Here is a 23,626-nt window from a genome sequence, read left to right as displayed (position 1 = left end):
TGCCATTTCCAGGTCGTGTGTGGGGTAATTCAACTCATGCCTCTTCAGCTGTCTAGAAGCATAAGCGATCACCTTACCATTCTGCATCAACACACAACCCAGGCCTACTCCGGATGCATCACAGAACACTGTGAAATCCTCATTGCTGTTTGGCAGAGCTAACACTGGTGCTGAAGTCAACCTCTTCTTGAGCTCCTCAAAGCTTTCTTCACACTGATCGGTCCACTCGAATCTCTGATTCTTTCTGGTTAATCTGGTTAAAGGAGCTGCAATATTAGAGAAGTCCTGAACGAACCTCCTGTAGTAGCCAGCCAAACCCAAGAAGCTTCTGATCTCTGTCACTGAGGTGGGTCTTGGCCAGTTAGTCACAGCTTCAACCTTCTTGGGGTCCACTTCTATCCCATTCTTTGACACTATATGCCCCAAGAATGATATGCTCCTTAACCAGAACTCACACTTGGAGAACTTGGCATATAAGCCATGTTCCCTCAAGGTCTGTAATACAATCCTCAGATGCTGGGCATGCTCCTCTGCATTCCTGGAATACACTAGGATATCATCTATAAAGACAATAACGAAGTGATCCAGGTATGGTCTGAATACTCTATTCATGAGGTCCATGAATGCTGCAGGGGCGTTGGTCAACCCGAACGGCATTACAAGGAACTCATAGTGCCCATATCTGGTCCTGAAAGCTGTCTTCGGTATGTCCTCTTCCCTTATCCTCAGCTGATGGTACCCTGATCTCAGATCTATCTTGGAGAAACAACCCGCTCCTGCTAGCTGGTCGAATAGATCATCGATCCTTGGCAATGGGTACTTGTTCTTGGTAGTGACCTTGTTCAACTGCCTGTAGTCGATACAAAGTCTGAGGGATCCATCCTTCTTTCTCACAAAAAGCACTGGAGCACCCCAAGGTGAGGTACTCGGTCGGATGAAGCCCTTATCTACCAGATCTTGCAACTGTTCTTTCAGTTCCTTCAATTCTGCTGGTGCCATCCTGTAGGGAGGGATAGAGATCGGTCTAGTTCCAGGCATCAGTTCAATCTCGAACTCTATCTCCCTAGCAGGTGGTAGTCCTGGAAGCTCTTCTGGAAAGACATCCAGAAATTCTCTGACAACTGGCACTGAGGCTGGCTCCCTGACCTGACTATCTAGCTCTCTCACGTGAGCTACATACCCCTGACATCCTTTCCTAAGCAGTCTACGAGCCTGTAGGGCCGATATCAGACCTCTAGGCGTACCCCTCTTGTCTCCTCTGAAGACAACCTCTGACCCGTTCTGATCTCTGAGCCTGACTACCTTGTCCCTGCAGTCCAAGGTAGCTCCATGGGTAGATAGCCAATCCATCCCTAGAATGACGTCAAAATCTGTCAAGTCTAGAACCACAAGGTCGGCGGAAAGGCATCTTCCCTCAACAAACACTGGACAAAACCGGCAGACTGACTCTGCCACTGTCGGGTCACACTTGGGTCCACTGACCCATAGGGGACACTCTAGTCCAGAGACCATCAACCCTAACCTCTCAACTGCCCTCGGAGCGATGAAAGAATGGGATGCACCCGGATCCATTAATGCATACACATCAGAACACCCAATGATGAGATTACCTGACACCACGGTGTTGGATGTGTTCGCCTCCTGCTGAGTCATTGTGAAGATCCTGGCTGGAGCTGATGGACCTTCACCTCGGGAACCAGAAGAAGAGGCTGCCCCTCTCCCTCTACCTCTGCCACTGCCCTGTGTTGTGGCTGGAGCTGCTGGTTGTGCCACACTACCCGAAGCTGTCTGTTGGGGCTGGCCCATGAAAGGTGCTCTAGGACAATCCCGAGCTATGTGTCCCTCCTGGCCACATCTGAAACATGCATTGGTCCCCCATCGACACGCTCCCTTGTGTGGCCTCCCACACCTTTGGCATTCTGCACCATCTGAGCCTGAACTCGAGCCACCGCCTAATCCCAGACCGGATTTCAGCTTGTTCCAGAACTTGTTCTTCTTGGGCTTCTTAGTGCTATTCCATCTCTTACTACCTGAACTCTGAGTAGAGGGTCCTGGCCCTCCTCTGCCCGGGGTCTTAACCCCTGAAGACTGGGTCACTGACTGCTTCACTGACCCCTCAACTATGGCACTGGCCTCCATTCTTCGAGCCATATCTACCACCGTGTGAAAACTCTCCCTCTCAGCTGATTGAATCAATGAGGAGTACCTGGACTGTAATTTCATAACATATCTCCTGGCCTTCTTCACATCTGTATCTAGAGCTTGCCCTGAGAAGGGTAATAGCTCCAGAAATTTATCTGTGTACTCCTCTATGCTCATGTCTTCTGTCTGTCTCAGTTGCTCAAACTCAATCATCTTTAGCTCTCTGGAGCTATCTGGAAATGCCCATCCAGCAAACTCATTAGCAAATTCCTCCCATGTCATACTGTCTAGTCTCGGGTCCACATAGCACTTGAACCATTCCTTTGCCTTTTTGCACTTCAGGGTGAACCCTGCCATCTCAATGGCTCTTCTATCATCTGCCCCTAGCTCATCAGTGATCGTCTTCACTGCTCTCAGGTATTCAAAGGGATCATCCCCTGACTTATATTTAGGAGCATCCAGCTTAAGGTAAGCTGTCATTTTCACCTTACTCCCACTGGCTGAGCTAGGTCTAGGAGGTTGAGTAACTGGGGCTACTGGTTCTGTAGGAGGTGGAGGTGGGGATGCAGCATTCCCCGAGGTGGGGTTTGCTGGGTGAGGATGGAAGGATGAGGGTGGATAGACTGGATACTGTGGGTACGGTGGATAGAAAGGTGGATAAGGCATGTGAGTAGGGTAGGGATTAAAGCTGGAGTAATCCGACGTACTTCCCATCGGATACCCGGGACTCTGTGCATAGGGTGGGTAATAGGGTGGAAAACCATACCCCGAGGCCTGAGTGCCTCCTTGTGACTCCCCTGTCCCTTCTTCTGACATGCCAACATCCAGATTCCCATCCCTTCTCTGATCTTCTTCCATAACCACCCTCACATCTGAAGAACTTCCTCCTCTTTCTGTCCCCCTTCTGCTAGTATCAAAAGACCTTCTAGGGTCCCTTGATACTCTTTCTCTGTTTGTTCTGCATGACATTGCCCTAGGCAATGTGGGAGGACGGGCGCTTGTGCCCTCATCCTCTGGTGGGACTCCTGTCAATCGTGCAGATCGACGAGTTCCTCTCATTCTGTTTCTGAAAAACAGCACATAACTCACAAGCATTAGCATCATATGGTTCATGTGGAGACACATGAACCCTCATCATAAACATCACATAGCATAGCATATCATTAATGCACATGCATAAAATCATGGCATTTCACATCATCATGTAAGACAGGACTCAACATCCTATCCTAGTGGACATGACCTTCCTATTGTGCTTGACCTTCTATAACATCTATGAGCCCGACACTCTAGGTCCGATCTTATGAACCTAGGGCTCTAATACCACTCTGTAACGCCCCGGAAATCCGGACCGCTACCGGCGCTAGGATTCAGGTCGGCTTAAGGCCGCCGGAACCCGTAGCAAGCCTACATACATCCTGTTTACCTGTTTAATCCCATACATGATCAACAAACATACATAAGAATTAAAACTTTTCTTTTGCTTCATTCACCAAACTCAACCTGTGCATGCACTATGCTCATCATATACATATACATTAATCCCTCTGTGGGATTTCATCAAAGCCTCGATGGGCAATAGATATCCTGTGTTGAGTTGGTTCATATATACATCAAAAAAAAAAAAAAAGATCATGTACATACCAAGGGATTAACATAAACTATGGTCAAGCACAACTCTATCCTCAATAACATAATTACATAAACATAACTGTTCAAAACTTTACATTACATTCTTATCATTTGTCATGTCCACATACTCTAGCTATTACATACATATGACTTTTCTCTTCTTTGCTTCTCTATCAAACCCGTACCTGCAAACCTGGGGGTTAGGGGAGAGGGGTGAGCTAGATGCCCAGTGAGTAGAACTATAAAAAGAATATTTAAAACATGCTATAATGGAATGCATCATTGCACAAACATCTCACATCATGGACGGACTGACTCAAAAATTCCCCAGCTCCATGCCCGGCCCTATTATGGGCACCACAGGACTTCGTATTGCCCGGCCCTATTATGGGCACCACAGGACTTCGTAACTCGGAGCTATTGCCCGGCCCTATTATGGACACCACAGGACTTCGTACACAGGGCTAGTGAGTCGTGCAATGTCCATCCTCATCAACCACAATATAATAATGCAATGTAGCATATTCGTGATTCTAATGCAAACATCCTATATTATAGTCATGATGCATGAAACATGATAAAACATTCACTTTCTTAATTTAGAAAAAGGTTAAGTATAGTTCCACTCACCTCTGGCTGACTCTGTCAAACTCTCAGCAGCTGGCTCACTGCTGGGGTCCCTTGTTCCTCGGGTCCGAACCTACACAGGTGGACTCCAATGAGGGACCAACATATATAAACATATCTCTAATATATACCCCAAAAACCCCCTAAAACATCATGAAAACATCACAGAAAATATGCATGAAATGGCTGAACAGGGCACCTTCGGCGGCACCTTCGGCGGCCGAAAGTCCTGGACAGAGACGAAACTCAGCTAGGTTCGGCGGCACCTTCGGCGGCCGAAAGTGCCAGACAGAGACGAAAGTCTCTTTTCGGGGGCAACTTCGGCAGCCGAAAGGCTTGCCTTCCCAGCCATGTTCGGCGGCCGAAAGTACCTTCGGCTGCCGAACCTGGTTTCTGCCAAAGGGCAGAAACTTGGCTCCCTTTGCACATTTCGCCTCCAAATCTATAGATCATGCATATTTTTCAACCAAAGCATGCATACAAGTTCCTAGGGGCCTCAAACATGCATATACCCCATCTACAACACTTCATTCATACACAATCAAGCTACATTGTTCATCAAAGCATCAAAACCATAAACTCATCAACAAACCTAAACATGCATCTCTACCCCATAGATCTTGCATAAAACTTGTTTAAAACATAATGTAAGCTAGAGATCGACTCTTACCTCTTGAAGATCGAGAGTGGAGGCGATCTAACTTGGAGTTGGGAGAGATTGAGCTCCTTGGGTCTCCAAGTTCAAAACTTGCTCAAAACTCGTTTCAAAAGCTTAAAAACTTCAAAGCAAGATGAAGACTTGTTAAAACCATGAAAGATCTAAAGGAAACACTCAAGATCGAGGGAGGAGCGGCGGAGACTCACCTTGGCCGACAATGGGAGAGAAAAAGCTCGCCCGTGCGGACCAAGGGGACCCTTTTATAGTGGCTGGCCAGGCCACGTTCGGGGGCCGAATGTGCCTCCGCATCCATGCAATGTTCGGCGGCCGAACATAAGGTTCGGCGGCCGAACCTGCACTTTCCTCACTTAGACTTTCGGGGGCCTAACGTGCCTCCCAAAGTCCATGCATGTTCGGCGGCCGAAAGTGAGTTTCGGCGGCCGAACCTGGGTTTTCCCTTAAAGAAATTTTCATGCAAAAATTCATTTAAAATCATACTTAAAACATAAAAAAAAACATGAAACATTTTATAAAAACATGCTTTTACCCTTCTAGAGGTTTCCGACACCCAAATTCCACCGGACGGTAGGAATTCCGATACCGGAGTCTAGCCGGGTATTACACCTGCAAACAGTCGTGGAGCTACGTTAGGCTCAAAAGGCCATGGGCCTCTTTGAACTTTTTTAATATTTTCTAGAATTATTTAAGTAATTTTACTGTATTTAAAAAAAATATTATTAAATCTATAAACTTTTAGAAAATTTCTTAGCTCATTCCGAATGCAATTAAAACATCATTTTATATTTTATAAAATTAAATTCTTTAATTTTTTTTATCAAAAAATCTATTAATCTGTTTTTAATATTTTAATTAAAAGCGTAGGCTAGCACCGGATGAGGACGCTCAACAACCACTAGGATTCCTGGTTTGTAAAATCAGAGGGGCGAGAGAGATGATGGAACATCCAGTAAGTCTTCTCTCTTTAACATCAAACAATTCAAACATTGCATGTTATTGTATTTAATGGCAAGAAAAATGATTGAACATTAGAGGAAAAGTTTATGCCTAAAGTCCAACACTAACTCATCATTTATTTTGTAGTTGTAGATGGCAAAATCAATCTATTACAAAATGGTAATACCTTTTGATCAAGCATAATTTAGCCACATTTTTATCATAATTATTATTGCTTATTTACACATTTTTTAGTTTAATTTATGGTTTTTATCTTGTTTTTACAGAAAAGGAAGAAATTGGAAAATGGGAGAAAAAGTGCAGAAAAATTACAAAAGGATGATTTGCCCAGTGATTTGCCCAAGATCACCAGAAAATCTGCTCCAATCACTGCCCAGATCAAGTTAAAGCAGAAACCCGGAGGCAACAGACAGCAGTGATTTGCCCAGCGATTTGCCCAAGAAACTTGAAGATCACTGCCCAAATCACTCGCAGAAGACAGAGAGAACTGACTGGCAGAAACGTGATCAGGTCTGTGATTTGCCCAATCACTTGAAGAAACTGGTCAAATCACCGGGCAAATCACTTTGACAGCAGAAAATACAGCAGAGCGGGAAATTGTTCAGGAAACCGAATTTCAAGTTTTCAGAAGTCCAAATCCAACTCAATCACTACCAAAACAATTCCAAGAGCCACGAAAGAGTTTCTCACCTAAGGAATTCCAGTTGCAATTAAATTCAACATCAAAAGAGGAATCACAAGCCAAATTAAAAAGGGATTTCAAAACCCTAGAAGGATGGAACTCTTCAGCTATAAAAAGGGCAGCCTCCAAACCAGCAAAGGGATGCTCTGATCAGCAACTCAACTCGCCAGAAACTCTCCAGCATCTTCCTTTTTCTTTTCTTTTCATCTTTTTGTGTATTTAGTCCACCATGAGTGGCTAAACACTTTCTTTTCTAGTTGAAGTTGGTGAATTTCAGATTTTGTGATGAATTGGGAGATTTAAATCTCCATTGTTAAACTTCTATTTATTTTCAATATTTATGCAATTTGAGCTTTCCATAAATATTACTTTGCTTTTAGAATCAATAAAGGCCCATTGCTTTTAGATTGCTTAAGTAATATTGTTTGAATGATTTAGGTCCGTAATTGCTTAGGTTGTTCAAATACACATTTAATCAAATTGCATAATCTAAACTTGACCACGCGGTTGGCAAGGATAGAATTGGGTTTCTCTAAATCTTAATGCAGTCAACAGTTGTTCGATGCTACAATGCCCCAAGGACGTTCCTTGGCAATTTGTTGATTAGTGTTTGATTAGCGAACGTTTCCTAATCAAACTAGAACTAAGGAGGAATTTGGATTGTGAGAAGCGTCTTCCACATCCAAAACTAATTTATTGGAATAAATAGGAGAGTTAAAGAATCAATGATAAATTCTAAACAATCTGAAATAAGATCCATACTTCAACTAGAAGCTTCTCTCTTATTGATTTACTCATCTTTAAATTATTGCTTTCTTTTGTTATTTAGTGTTAATCCATCAACTCAAAACCCCCCTCTTTTAATTATTTGTTATTTACTTATCTTGGTTATTATTAGGAAGATCTTTAGTGTCAATTCCCTGTGGTTCGACCCTATTGCCACTATCTACAAGTTTATTGTTGATTGTTTAATAGGTTTATTTTTGACGGCTTCGACAACCGCCTATCAAAAATTGGCGCCGTTGCCGGGGAATTGATCTAACTAACGTATTTTTCTTTTATGACCAGGGCTGATTTACAAGCATGGCTACGGTAAGTATGTCTTTTCTCTCTTCTCAAATTTCTGAACTAACCTCTATGGTGAGAAATTATGGTCAAGCTCGACAAGTTCAACAACTTCAACAAGCACATGCATTTGAAGGATTCTATGGACAGCCAAGACATAATCCCTACCTTGACACATACAATACAGGTTGGGGAGACAATCTGAGCTATGGCTATGCTAGGACAGACCACTACCATGACTACCAAAGAGATCTGCAATACAATCCATGTTGGGGGGACAATCCGAACTATGACTATGCAAGGGCTGACTACTACCAAAACTATCAAGCCCAAGCAACACCTCAAAACTCCCATATGGAACTTGAAGAGATGGTGAGAAAATTGGAAATTTCTGGGAAAATTCTCCAACAGCAAGTGGATCAAGCGGTCAACTCAATGAACGCGCACATATTAAGAAGGGAGGAAGAGCTTCAAGATCTATGGGACGATGACGAAGAAACAGACCAAGCTGCTGAATCTGCGGCACAAATCACCACTGTAGAACCTGCTGCTGTCCAAAAATCAGCACCAACCGAAGCTCCTGCTGCAAAAACAGCACCTGCTGTCCAAAAATCAGCAACCTCAGAAATTGCCCCAACTGAACCAGAAGTTGCTGCACTTGCTGAAACTGCCAAAATTACACCAGAAATTACAGAATTTGCTGCTGTCCAAGTTGCTGAAAATAGAGACAGCAACTGCTGTCAAACTGCCACAACCACTGCTGCCCATAAATCAGCACCAGCCGAAGTACCTGTTACATCCCCTGCTGCTGTCCATAAACCAGCAACTGCCGGAAGTGCCCCAACTGAACCAAAATCTGCTGAAATTTCTGAAACAAACCAGCCCCCTGGAGAATCCAGCACAACTAGATTGCTAGCACAGGTAAGTTGTTGTTTGCCCTCCCAAATTGAGATAAATCCAAGGCAAAATGCTAGTGCCATCACATTGAGGAGTGGAAAGGAGTTGCAAGACAATAGGGCTGAAAAATTGCAAAAACAGGCCATGGAAGAAATTCTGCCAGAAAGTGATCAGGGCAGTGATTTGCCCAGTTCACTAGTAGAAACTGACCCGATCGCTGGTCAAACTGAGCTGTCCAGTAGTGATCTGCCCAAACCACCAGAGAAGGCAGAAAGTGATTTGCCCAAATCACCAGAGAAGGCAGAATCCAGTCAAAGGCAGAAACAGCAACCAGCAGAAAAATTCAAGATACCTCCTCCCTTCCCAAAGAGATTTGCAAGATCCCAAAAGGAGAAAGAGGAAAAAGAGATATTGGAGACACTTCGCAAAGTGGAAATCAACATACCCCTACTTGATGCTATCAAACAAATACCAAGGTATGCTAAATTTCTCAAAGAGCTATGCACCAATAGGAGGAAACTTGCTGAACATAAAAAGGTAAGTGTGGGGGAGTGTGTTTCAGCTGTCATCCAAAGAAAACTACCAGTCAAATGCAAAGATAGAGGAATGTTTGCGGTTTCATGCAAAATAGGCAATGTGGGAATAAAGAAGGCCATGTGTGACCTTGGAGCTTCAATAAATGTCATGCCTCTTTCTATTTTTAACTTGTTGAATGCAGGTACACTCAAGGGCACCAGCATTATGATCCAATTGGCTGATCGATCTGTTGTCTACCCTAAAGGAGTGCTTGAAGATGTGTTGGTGCAAGTGGACCAATTAGTCTTTCCAGCAGATTTTTATGTTATTGACATGGAGGAAGACAAGGGCAAAATCACCTCTGATATCCTACTTGGGAGACCATTCTTGAGCACAGCAAGAACAAAAATTGATGTGCATGATGGCACATTGACTATGGAGTTTGAAGGGGAAGTTATCAAATTTGATGTTTATGATGCCATGAAATTCCCCAATGATGTTTCTCCTGTTTATGGCCTTGATGTTATTAATTTAAGTCAAGAAGTTTTTGATTTTGATCAAGAAAACTTACTTTATGAAGGTCTTTGCAGGAGAGAAGAAGTGGACAGCAACATCTCTGAAGCAGACAAAACAGCAGACTACTGTAACTTGCTGGAAGTGAGTGATTTGCCCAGTGATTTGCCCAGAACACCAGATAATCTGCTCAAATCACAGCCCAAATCAGACAGCAAGCAGACAGAAAACCAGCAGACAGCAGCACTAGAACTGAAACCATTGCCAAGCCACCTCAAATATGCCTACTTGGGAGCTGGAAATTCACTTCCAGTCATTATTTCTAACCAGCTCAGCCAAGAAGAAGAGGAAAAGCTCCTTGATGTGTTAAAGAAGCACAAAAAAGCAATTGGGTGGACCTTGGAGGACATAAAAGGCACCTCAAGACCATTCGGTGGAGGCTCATCTCACCAGAATCAGAGACAGGATGCAGCACATGAAGCTATTGACATACGGAGTCCACAAACAAGCAAGGTTTTCAAGGCTAATGGGCATCGTTTGAAGAGATTCTATGAAGGTTTTACTGTCCATGTTGTGGAGGAGGTTCCCTTGGATCCCCCTTCCCAAGACTGCTGAGCAAGACACTGAAGTCCAGCCCAAGACAGAAAACAGGGCGCTACTGGGAGGCAGCCCAGATGTAGTGATTTGCCCAGTGATTTGCCCACTGCTTGTCCAAATCGCCGGGCAAATCGACTAAATATACCATAGTCACAAGTGATCGGGGCAGTGATTTGCCCAATTGCCCAGATAATTTGACCAAGATCACCGGTCCAATCGCAAAATCAAGCACATCATCAGCAAAGGGCGTGAACAGTACCAGCACAGCAACTGCAAAGGAGGAGTGATATGGCCAAGTGATTTGCCCACTGCTTACCCAAATCACTGGTCAAATCACCCTGTCAAGAATCCAGAGGGCCAGCATTAAATGATCAGGGCAGTTCACATACCCAAATCACTTTAAGTAGTCTTTTATTTTATTTTATTTTATTTTATTTTTTTTTTTACTTTTTACGCTATCTACTGTTTTTTTATCTCTTCTTCTTCAAGATTTCTCTTCTCCGACCCACCACTCACCCACCGGCAAACTCAAGACCACAATGGTAAGAATCAAAATGAAGGCCACCGGCGGACCGTTCATGTGGAAGAAACTAGGGCTGCCGAGACCCATCCCCTCCGACAGTGATGACCAAGCGCGGGACACCACCCAGCAGCCAGGGTAACAGTGCCGGACCCAGAGGAAGGCCGGGCTGTTATTTTATGTAACAGCCCGGCCTTCCTCTGGGTCCGGCACTGTTACCGCTCACGGCCCAGGGCTATCCCTCGCCTGGCCTCTTGCCACCTCGGGCTTTCCACTGGCGTCGTGAGCAGCTCTTAACATCCCTTCACCCTCACGGGTTCCAGGCAGGATTTGTCCCTCGGGGGAGCCATTACGGCCCGCCCTAGCCCGAGTGGATTTGGCCCAATTCCTTCCTCTGGGAATTAGGTCGCCTCCCCCACTGCTCGAACCCTTGACCTCCCACTTTAAGGGAATAGTCTGGTGAGAGTGAGTACCAATTCTTCTAATTGGCACAATTGGTACTAAGACTATGAACTGAGCCTAATAGCCACTTGGAGAAGTAACTGACTGAGTAACCGAGGGTGTATCACCCATGTACACAATCGCGTAAAAAGGTCAGTAACTTTTTCAAGCAAATAAGTTTCGATGGTCTAGACTATGAACAGAGCTAGTAGCCACTTGAACAAGTGACTAACTGAGTAACCGGGTGTGTATCACCCATGTGCACAATCGCGTTAAAAGGTTAGTGACTTTTTCAGGCAAGGATAAGAATAAGTGCTGCTGAAAATAAAAACAAAAAGAAATAGAGAAGAAAAGGGGCAAGTCACTCCTAGGGGTTGCATTAAAACTAACATAAAGGAATAAGCATGATTGAGCCAAAAACCTTTCTCTTGACCATGGTAGGTGAAAGGAAACAAGGAAAGGAGAGGATGACCTTAGAGCATGTACTCTATACTGTGATAATTCAGATTAGGAGTCTAGGGGGGGCTGATTAAGTGGTACTTAGGCTCTAAAGAAAAAGGGAGCTTGATTGGCTAAGTTATTTGTTGCTTGAGGACAAGCAAAAAGCTAGGTGTGGGGGTATTTGATCAAGCATAATTTAGCCACATTTTTATCATAATTATTATTGCTTATTTACACATTTTTTAGTTTAATTTATGGTTTTTATCTTGTTTTTACAGAAAAGGAAGAAATTGGAAAATGGGAGAAAAAGTGCAGAAAAATTACAAAAGGATGATTTGCCCAGTGATTTGCCCAAGATCACCAGAAAATCTGCTCCAATCACTGCCCAGATCAAGTTAAAGCAGAAACCCGGAGGCAACAGACAGCAGTGATTTGCCCAGCGATTTGCCCAAGAAACTTGAAGATCACTGCCCAAATCACTCGCAGAAGACAGAGAGAACTGACTGGCAGAAACGTGATCAGGTCTGTGATTTGCCCAATCACTTGAAGAAACTGGTCAAATCACCGGGCAAATCACTTTGACAGCAGAAAATACAGCAGAGCGGGAAATTGTTCAGGAAACCGAATTTCAAGTTTTCAGAAGTCCAAATCCAACTCAATCACTACCAAAACAATTCCAAGAGCCACGAAAGAGTTTCTCACCTAAGGAATTCCAGTTGCAATTAAATTCAACATCAAAAGAGGAATCACAAGCCAAATTAAAAAGGGATTTCAAAACCCTAGAAGGATGGAACTCTTCAGCTATAAAAAGGGCAGCCTCCAAACCAGCAAAGGGATGCTCTGATCAGCAACTCAACTCGCCAGAAACTCTCCAGCATCTTCCTTTTTCTTTTCTTTTCATCTTTTTGTGTATTTGGTCCACCATGAGTGGCTAAACACTTTCTTTTCTAGTTGAAGTTGGTGAATTTCAGATTTTGTGATGAATTGGGAGATTTAAATCTCCATTGTTAAACTTCTATTTATTTTCAATATTTATGCAATTTGAGCTTTCCATAAATATTACTTTGCTTTTAGAATCAATAAAGGCCCATTGCTTTTAGATTGCTTAAGTAATATTGTTTGAATGATTTAGGTCCGTAATTGCTTAGGTTGTTCAAATACACATTTAATCAAATTGCATAATCTAAACTTGACCACGCGGTTGGCAAGGATAGAATTGGGTTTCTCTAAATCTTAATGCAGTCAACAGTTGTTCGATGCTACAATGCCCCAAGGACGTTCCTTGGCAACTTGTTGATTAGTGTTTGATTAGCGAACGTTTCCTAATCAAACTAGAACTAAGGAGGAATTTGGATTGTGAGAAGCGTCTTCCACATCCAAAACTAATTTATTGGAATAAATAGGAGAGTTAAAGAATCAATGATAAATTCTAAACAATCTGAAATAAGATCCATACTTCAACTAGAAGCTTCTCTCTTATTGATTTACTCATCTTTAAATTATTGCTTTCTTTTGTTATTTAGTGTTAATCCATCAACTCAAAACCCCCCTCTTTTAATTATTTGTTATTTACTTATCTTGGTTATTATTAGGAAGATCTTTAGTGTCAATTCCCTGTGGTTCGACCCTGTTGCCACTATCTACAAGTTTATTGTTGATTGTTTAATAGGTTTATTTTTGACGGCTTCGACAACCGCCTATCACCTTTGTAACACAAAATCTACAAGCTTATTTCATGGAAATTTGTGCTACAATATGTCCCAAAATCCAACAAAGCAAAGTCTCAGTTTCTCTATTGTCTTAATCTGCAATTCTGTACTGCCTTCATGTTTTGCATGATCACAGGGCTAAGCACAAGTCCACTGGTTTAAAAGGGTTGATTTTGTATTTTTGTCGAAATAAAAGGGTTGATTTGCTAAGATATAATTCACACACACCTAACTTATTGATATAATATTCATAAAAGGATTTAGCAAGATCTCAATCATCATTAAGAGATTGATTATTCACTATATATTACATAACGACTCTTATATTTAACCCAGGCTCTGAAGATCGAGCTACCGGCTAACCTCTTTTAGCCAAAAGTTAATCGAACCCATGTTTTCCTAGCTTATTCGTCCACGATGGTCCAAGTCATATCGTTTTCTGCGGTGGTCAGAGTAATACTATTCTCTGCAGTGGTCCAAGCCATATCATTCTCAAATATCCAGTGGCACACCTCGATCCGGCCCGGACTTGAACCCAATGTTAAGAAAGCTTCGTGGGTAGGACTCCAAGACGAAGTATCTAAGTGACAAATGGCAACCCCGTGGTTGATCTTCGCCTTGCTATTTGTATCCAAGATATCCGCTTCGTAAACCCTAACTTTGGGAACCGAATGGCAGTAATAGAGCAGGTAAGGGTACAAGCTCTGGTGACAAGACACTGACTTTGTCACTTTCCCCCCGTTGATCCCTTTGACCGAACCGATCATGATGTCCTTCTTAGATCCTTTCACATTCTCCGTCGTACGTACCACCACATTGCGTCCTAAGACGGAGGTGGCGAAGTCGATCAAGTCCTCGGCCGAGCCCACGCATCGCTTTGTCTCGCCAGGGCTAGGGTCTCTCTCGCACTCGTTAAGAGCGTCAATGATTATCTTTTCCATGGTGGAATTATCAACGGCGTGGAAAGTTTCCTTGAGTGGAGCAATCATGGAGGTGGAGAATGGTAAGTTTGAGGTGATGGACCGGGGCAAAAATGACCTTGGGGGCATTTTATCTGTAATATCGGGCATTGGCATCACATTACCCTCCTTCAGCTCCGACTCTCGGAAGAATCTGCCAGGCACGATCCACTTATTTACCAAACTACCACTGAGGTTCTTTGTAGTAGTTTCTTCAGATGCTGTATCAGCTGTAGAGTTGTACTCAGAAAAAGAGACGCTTTTGTTATCGGCATACTCTTTGAAAGTGTTGTTCACTCCATAGATCTTGAATCCAATCTTCTGCCCGTCAGCTTCTTCACCATATCCTGAGAACGTATCGGTTCCTTCATTGTAGGAATTTCCATAATTTCTGAAACCGACAGTTCCTTCAGTTGATTTTTTAGCATACGATTGGAAGGAATCGTCACCCACATTGGACTGTTCTCTGTAACTGGTGAATGTATCAAAACCACCATTCCCTTCAGCACCGTAGTTTTTGAAATTGTTCTGTGGAACATTCCCATTAACCCCATAAGACTTGAAGGTATCGTTAGCTCCATTACTGTTCTCGCCGTAATTTTTAAAATCTGAGATAATCACATTAGTGTTCTCTCCATAGCTCGTAAACTCATTAGGGGCTGCATTCCCGTTCTTCCCATAACTGGTGAATGATTCGCTACCGGCGTTTGTATCCTCTGTATAACTTGAGAACTTTTGGGCCTTGAGGGTTCCATGATCGGAGTAAGACGTGAACCGGAGATTTGGAACATTAACTCCCTCGTTGTAATTCTTGAACTCGCCTTCACCGCCGCTGCTCCTGGCACCGTAGGTGTTGAAGCTTTGGTCAACGACGTTTCCTTCGGGGCCATAAATGGAAAATTTCTCGTCGTGATCGATAGCTGCTCGGCCATATCGGCGAAAAGTATTGACAGTATCTGAATAGTTCTTGAAGGAGTTAACTCCGTCCACCGCACCTGTACCATAATCGGTAAAGTTCTTATTTTCGTAAGTAGCAAATTCTGAGTTTCCATCGTGCTTCTCAATGCTGGGGGCTAAGTGGGGGAAGCAAAAGAGCTTGGCGGAGGAGCAGAAAGCAGAGAGCTTAATGGAGAGGGCGTTTTCCGCTGCGAGTTTCGCAAAAATGGCAGCTTCCACGGCGTTCAAAGGGGATGCCTTGGATAGAATGAATTGAGATTTTGGTAAATTGTTGTGGATCTCCTTGTCCCAATACCGAATAAGATATGCTTTTGGCGTAAGTGGGCTGTCACCAGCCAGTAGCACTCTTGCACCGGCTAAACTCACCTGCAGTATTCAAGAAACACAAACCAACCCAACCAAATTAGAAAATAGAACAAGAAAAATAACCCCAAAAAAAGCCATTTGAAACGATTCAGAATATTATAAAAGAGGGGCTCACATTGAGCAAACATGGAAAGCAAAGGAAAACGAAGAAGACGAGAGGGATAATGGGGTGAGTCTGCATTTTGTTTTCTAGCAAAGACGAGTGAGAATGTTGGCTGTGAAGTGAATTATATATAAAGGTTTAGAAAGAGCTGAAGCATTAAGTGTACAAGACCCATCAATTTGTATGGTATTTATGTTCTTTTTGAAAGAAAAAACGTTGTAATGAAATTTCATGCGCATCTCAATAAATTCAGGTAAATATTATCCCGTTCAATATCAATAAATTTACAAAACATATTTTAAAATTCATTAGTAATCCTTATCATAACATATTTCACTGTTAATAATCGTTGGTATATTAACGAATTTTAAAATCAACTCGTAATTTATAAGATTATAAAATAATTGATATTAAAATTTATTAATAAACTTAAAATCTATTTGTAAAATTGTTGATTAACCAACAACCGTTAATAAATTTTAAAAAAATATAAAAATTAAAAAATAGATTCTAATTAATTCATTGATAATTTATCAATAAATTACCAGTAAATATAGAAATCTATTATTAAATTTTATTATTAAATTAATAAGGTTAAAAAAGGTTTTAAAATGAATTTCAATGTAAAATTTCAGTTTTTTTTATTAAAAACTCACATTTTTCATTTATCAACAAATTACTAATAAATTTTAAATTTATTAATAATTTTTAAAATAAAAAAATCTATTAATAATGAATTATGAATTTATTATTAAATCCATTAGTAATTTGTATTTATAAATATGAAGTAATTTCTTTTCTTATTTTATATTTTTTTATTATTTTTTTATATTTATTTTATTATTTTCTTTCTCTTTCTCTTGTTTTTTTTCTATTGTTTTCTTTCATTCTACTTTCTTACCTCATAATTTTTATTCACTCATATTTATTTTATTATTTTTCTTTTTTCTTTTATCTTTTTCTTTCAATCCCTTTTCTCTTTCTCTTATTTTCTTCATTTTTCTCTAATTTTTCTTTTTATTATTTTATCTATTTTTCTTCTTTTGCATCATTTTTTTCTCTTTCTTCTCTTTTTTTTTATATTTTTTCTATAATTTCCACTCAAATTATTATTTGATCAATTTTACTGAATAAACATAATTTCTAAAAAAAAAGAGAATAATTATAACGAAGAATTTTACTAACAAAAATGCCGATACATCCAAAGAATTCAAGAGCCTTATAGACGGAATATATACTTTTAAATTTATGCTTTTTTCTCGAATTTATAAATTATACATTTAAAAAAATCTTTTGAAAGAAATAAAATATACGTTTTTCAAACCAAAAACAAGTGATATCTACCCAAATCTATTTATGTAATCTATATAAATACAATAACATTGAACTTTGAAAAATGTTGATATAATCTCACCATTGATAGATTCTACATCTCTCTATGCTCATCCCTTTGAAACATTTTCTAATTATAGTTTTCCTTTATTTTTCATTTTCTTACAGTTTTAACCTTTCTCTTTCATTTCCTAATAGTCCTTTAACCAATATAATTACAAGTTATATTTTAATTATTTGGGATTTATTAATTTCATTTATAGATATTGAGATAAATGAAAACTAAGCTTATGAGCAATGGAGGTTAGTTAATAAAATGATGACGGCATTTTCCTATAGTTCCAACCTTTCTATTCCATTTCTTAGTAATTTTTAGGGTAAATTTTAATATAATGGCATGAAAATTGTTTATGGTGGCTTCAATTTCAAGCAGAGAATTAAAGTGTTCAATTTATTGTTACTGTAACAAAAAGAAACTTGATATTATAGAAATAAAGAGACTGAAACAATACTCGCTTGCACTTTTTTATTTGATGAGAATGGGTTTATATTCGACTCTATCGACTATTCTAGAGTGGTATACGTCATTATGTACAACTCATGATATACAACTATTGGTATAATAGAAAATATGTCAGCTAAGAGAGAGAAAAAGATTCTTCCATTATTTCGTGCAGCTGGCACGTCTTCTGGAATGATTGTCCAACCTCTTCTATTAGCTGGCACGTCTTCTGAAATAGTCGTTCGACCTGATTTGCAGGAGAAGTCGTCTAATTTGGATTTGAACATCTGGAATGGTCGTCCGACCTGGTCTACTGGAGAAGTCATTCGATCTTGTCTATTGGAGTGGTCGTCTGACCTGGTCTACTGGAGATGTCGCCACTCGGTCTGTTGGATCTGACTTGGTCTACTGAGAAAGTCGTTTGACCTTGTCTATTGGAGAGGTCGTCCGACCTGATCTATTGGGGAGGTTGTCACCTGGTCTGCTGGAGCGATTGTCCAACCTGGACATCTGGAAGAAAATGGATGTCTGATTGACCTGCTCTATTAAATACTATCAGGCCTCCTCAAGATGGAGGTAGATCTTAAAGGCCCATCTTAAATAGATGCTCATGAAAGGAAATGAAGGTCGAAGGCTCAATAAGGAGGTCAACAAGTTATGTTGGGAAGGGACGTGCAAGGTAGAAATGAAACATTTTGTGAATTATTTTCAAACCACATGGCAATCAATTTCAAGATATTTTATTCGTTCATAAAAAATAGGATTCGCGGCAATGTGCTCCGAACCACATGGTAGTCAATTTCAAGATATTTTATTCGTTCATGAAAAACAGGATTCGCAGCGATGTGCTCGGCCGCTTGATTATCACATAAGAGATATTTATAGATTTAAATCTTAAAGAAGGTAACTTATCCATTTTAATTCACATACTATAGCCGCCATGCTTATGTATTATGCTTCAGCAGAAGATCCGCTAACTGTGCATAGTTTCTTTGCTTTTCAGAAAATCAAGGATGATTCGAGAAAGATACAATAGCCTGTGATGGATTTTCGTGATATGGGGCAGAAAGCCTAATCAGAATCATAGAAAGCTCTGAGTTGTGTGCCTTTAGAAGCAGAAAATAATAGACTTTTTGACGGACATCCCTTTAAATAATGAAGGACCTGAATTGCCGCATCCCAATGAGACTTTCTGGGAGATTGGATGAACTGACTGAGTTGATGCGTAGTAAAAGTAACATCAGATTTGATAAGACCGAGGTATAATAACTTTCCTATGAGTTTTCTATATTATTCTGGGTGTTCAATGAGCTCCCTGGTCTTACTATCCAGTTTGAAGCTTCTTGGTAGTGGATAGGATGCTGCTTTTAAGCTGATCAGATCAGTGTCTTAGAGAATGTCCAAAATATACTTCTGTTGAATTAAAAACATTCCTTCTTGAGATCGGTTGATCTCCATTCCTAGAAAAAAAATTTCATATCTTAGGTCTCTAATTTTTAATTGTTGGTGAAGGAAATGTTTGGCATGTAAAATCTGTTGTTCATTTGAACCTGTAATCAAGAGATCATCAACATAGACAATTAGAGCTGTAAATTCATTTTCTACTTGTTTTATGAATAAACAATGATAAGATGAGGACTGCTTGAATCCATAGCCTTATAACTTTACTGTAAGTTCCTTGTTCAACTGCCTACCCGCTTGCTTTAACCCATAGAGACTTTTAATTAACTTACACATTTGTTCCACTTTGGCTTTTCTATATTCCTCTGGCGGATACATATAGACTTTTTCATCTAAGTACCCATGTAAATATGCATTGTTTACATCTAACTGATAGACAAGTCACTCAAATTTTATGGCCATGGCTAGGAAGAGTCTGATGGTTACCATTTTTGCCACTGAGGAAAAACTTTCATAATAATCAATTCCAGCTAGTTGATTATAGTCGTTGGCAACCACTCTAGCTTTATACTTGTTTATACTCCCATCTTGTTTGTGCTTTACTTTATAAATCCATTTTGATGAAATTACTTTTTAGCCTTTGGGTAGTGTGGTGAGTATCTATATTTGATTTCATTCTAGTGCCTCTATCTCTTGTTGCATGGCATGAACCCAGTTACTGTCCCCCTTAGCTTGATGGTAAAAAATAGGTGTATAGATAGTAAACACATTTGCCATAAATAATATGTGTAAAGGGCTGTAAGTGAGAGATAAGTTCTATAAGTCTCTGATGTTACCTTGACTCCGACCAGCTTCTGTTGAAGTGTTGACTGAGGATTCAACAAGTGAAGAATTATTCACTACATAATCATTTAACCATCGGTTTAGAAGTAACTCTAGTACTTCTCCTTAGTTTTTCTGAATTTGTTTGAAGAACAGGTTCAATTTCTAGGCTATTCGTGTATTCGGAGAGTGGCTCAGGAATAAGGAAGTCATCATTCAGACCGAAATGAGAAGGTCGATGTAGGTTAGAAATATTAAGGATGGATGATGGATTGTTATTCAAGTCGGAATAAGGTCAATACATGTCGAAATTGTCAAGAGTAGGTAATGAATTGTTATTCTAGTCGGTGCAGGTCAGAATTGTTGGGATGAGGTCGATGCAGGTCAAAAATGTCAAGTGTAGGTAGTGAATTTAAATCAGGATGAGGTCGGTGCTGGTCAGGAATGTCAAGAATAGGTAATGGTACTTTAGTATTAAGTATTGAAGTGTCCCCACTTGCAAAAGGAAAACATTTTTCATGAAAAACCACATCTCTTAATACTATTATTATTTTCTTATGATGTAAATCATATAATTTGTATGCTTTGAAACCTGAGGCATACTCAATGAAAATATATTTAAAAGTCCTCTATTCAAACTTATCTTTTTTAGACCTTGTATTTGTGGCAAAACATAGACAACCAAAAACTTTTAAATGTTTGTAGGTCAGCATCCGCATAAAGAGAATTTCATAAGTGGTTTTCAAATCCAAAACTAAACTTGACAGCCTGTTTATAATATAAGTGGCTATTAATATACTTTCTACGAAAAAATTTTTGGAAGCTTAGATTCAAACATTATAGCCCTTGCCACTTGCAATAAATGTTTATGTTTTCTCTCCACGATATCATTTTATTGTGGAGTGTATGAATATGTGGTTTGATGTAACATTCCTTTTGATATAAAAAGAGTTTCACTGTTTATTTATGAACTCTATTCCATTATCCGACCTTATTATCTTAATATTCTTGTGAAACTGATTTTGTATCATGTTAATGAAATCATAAAATATGTTATGCATATTAAATTTATCATGCAAAAAGTATGTCTAAGTGACTCTTGAAAAATCATCTACTATAGTCAAAATGTATTTTGTCCTTGAAATTAAATGAGTTAAATACGAGCCCCATAAATCAATATGAACTAGTTCAAAAATAGTTTCAGTCGTTATTTTGCTTTTATGAAAATTTAGCCTTTGTTGCTTTTCAAGTGGACATATTTCACACGCTTAATTCTCCTTATTTTCTAGTTGAATGGTTGAAATACGAATTAATTTTGCATGTGATGTATGACGAAATCTTGAATGTCATAATTCATAGGAATTTTGACAAGAGTATGAATGAAAAACTTCATTCTTTTCATGCATGGGGTTTAACTTTGTACAATCAGTGCTAGAGTTGGCAACTATATCTCAACTAGTAAGAGTTTTATTTACTAGAATATAGAGTTTCCCTTCCTGTTTTCTTTCAGCCATCACCTCTTTAGTCATTGGGTCATGTACAAAGCAGGTTTTAGAAGAAAATTTTATTGTTTGTTTAGAGAATTTAGAAAGGTTACTGACTGAAAGTAAGTTGTGTTTAAAATGGGAACATATAAGGCATTTTGTTGAATTATTTTAGATAAGAGTTTGATGGTTCCAGAATAATAAACATGTTTGGATGTTCCATTGGGTAGGGTTATGGTACTTTTATTTCATATTGCAAAAATGGTATGAAATAGAGATAAGTCACTACACATATGAGTTGATGCACCTGAGTCTATTATTCATATAAAACTTTTACTATGTCTACTAGTAGGGTAGTCGCTAGTATTCTTACCTGCAAATCTAGAGAAATTAACATAGCTTGCCTCATTTGTGATTGGATTTTGGTTCTGTATGTATTTTGCCACCTCCTGCTTGATCTAATAGAGAAGGGGTCTTAAAACAGCCCAGTCTAAACTGGCCCAAATAACTTTTAGGCCCACTTTTCACTTGGCCCAAAATAGTTAACTCAAGTTATTTAGTAGTTTCGTGCTAGCTATTATATGCAATTCAGAATTATCGTAATTTCCCAATGTGGGACGCGGTACAAGCTGGCAGCTGATTCTTATACTCTCTCCTGCTAAATTTGTGACGTCCTTGTCGCAACTTAATCGAATACAATTTGTAACGACCCGAAAATCGATACCCCTCTGTAACGGCCCGAACCGCTACCGACGCTAGGATCCAGATCGGCTTAAGGCCGCCGGGACCCGTAGCAAGCCAAACATACATCCTATCACCTGGTCAAATCCCATACATGATCAAAACTTTAACATAAAAACTTAAACATCTGATGTAAATACCGAGCTTGACCTGTATGCAACATAACTGAAAATATAAAGAACCCCCTACTAGAGCCCTCAAAAACTCTAGCTGGGTCAACATATCATACATCAAGCTGGGATCACATCCAAAGAACTAGAACCTAACCTACGCATGCATCAAACCACAAACATAAAACCTCCACTAGAGTCCTCATCAAAACTCTAGCGTGGTAAACAATACACTAGTTTGGTTCAACTCAACTCAACAATAAACCATAACATGCATCATGTACTAAACAGGGACTAACCAAGTCTTAGGGCCAAGCACAGTACTAATCCATAAACATAACTCTACTTTACTTACATTACAATTCATTATCTCAGTTTACATTACATGTCCACACTAACACTAATCTATTACATAAGCACAACCTTAACTCTTGAGACTTTCCGAACGACCTCATACCTGCAACACTGGGGTTAGGGGAGAGGGGTGAGCTAAAAAGCCCAGTGAGTAGAAACAGGGAAAACAATTCATTAATTACATGCTCTTATGAAATGCGTCACAGCACAAACATTTCACATAACGGATTGGACATGACCACCAAAACTCCCTCTGACTGTAACATAACATGGTGCCCGGCCCTTCGGGCTCCTCAGGACTTCATTAACATAACATATCTAGGGCTATTGGGGTCGCCTTGGTCCATCCACATCAACAGTAAATAATGCAATGCGTCATATTCGTGTAACTAGTGCAATCAACTTATTACATATAAACATGATACATGAACATACTTTAGGCATTTGAATTTCGTAAAATAAAAGATTAAGTTTAGTTCTACTCACCTCTGGCAGACGCTGGACTGATTCTGCAACTGCTAACACTGATGGCCTCCTCGGTCCCTCGGGTCCGATCCTACACAAGTAGACTCGAATGAGGTGCCAAACACACTCTAAATAACTCCCCAAAACCCCCTAAAACAACCTCAAAACATGCATAGAAAATAACCATGAAAGGGCTGGACAGGGCACTTTCGGCAGCACTTTCGGCGGCCGAAGGTCCCTTCCAGAGCCGAAAGCCATGCAGGTTCGGCGGTAGGTTCGGCGGCCGAAGCCTCACTCCAGATCCGAAGGTCAGGCACCTTCGGTGGCCGAACATCACCTTCGGCGGCCGAAAGTCTGCTCCAGATCCGAAACACAACTTTCAGGGGCAAGGTTTGGCGGCCAATCCATGCATCCATAGGCAAGTTCGGCTGCCGAAACCACCTTCGGCGGCCGAACCTGAGTTCATCCAGAACTCAGCCTCTTATGCATACAAGCCTCCCAAGCCTTCCAAACACCCCAAAACAAGCACCCAACCTCTAACATCATGCATAAACCCTTAATCATGCACAAAGGAGCTTAAACAAGCTTAAACTCCAACAAAGAACATCACATAAA

General features: G+C 40.3%; 1 protein-coding gene across 1 annotated transcript; it reads right to left on the bottom strand.

The window, feature by feature from the left end:
* Nucleotides 1-13,617: 13,617 nt before the first annotated feature.
* LOC110629528 (polygalacturonase 1 beta-like protein 3) lies at nt 13,618-15,961 on the bottom strand. Its single transcript, XM_021776544.2, has 2 exons — nt 15,813-15,961; nt 13,618-15,697 (listed from the first exon to the last, which is right to left on the bottom strand). Exons 1-2 carry the CDS (start codon nt 15,876-15,878, stop codon nt 13,820-13,822), a joined length of 1,944 nt encoding a protein of 647 aa, XP_021632236.1. The 5' UTR covers nt 15,879-15,961; the 3' UTR covers nt 13,618-13,819.
* Between the last annotated feature and the right edge of the window lie 7,665 nt (nt 15,962-23,626).

Source organism: Manihot esculenta, chromosome 13, assembly GCF_001659605.2.
Source record: "Manihot esculenta cultivar AM560-2 chromosome 13, M.esculenta_v8, whole genome shotgun sequence".
Lineage (NCBI taxonomy): Eukaryota > Viridiplantae > Streptophyta > Magnoliopsida > Malpighiales > Euphorbiaceae > Manihot > Manihot esculenta.
Note: the sequence above shows the minus strand (reverse complement) of the source record. Positions and strands in the feature narration are given on the sequence as shown.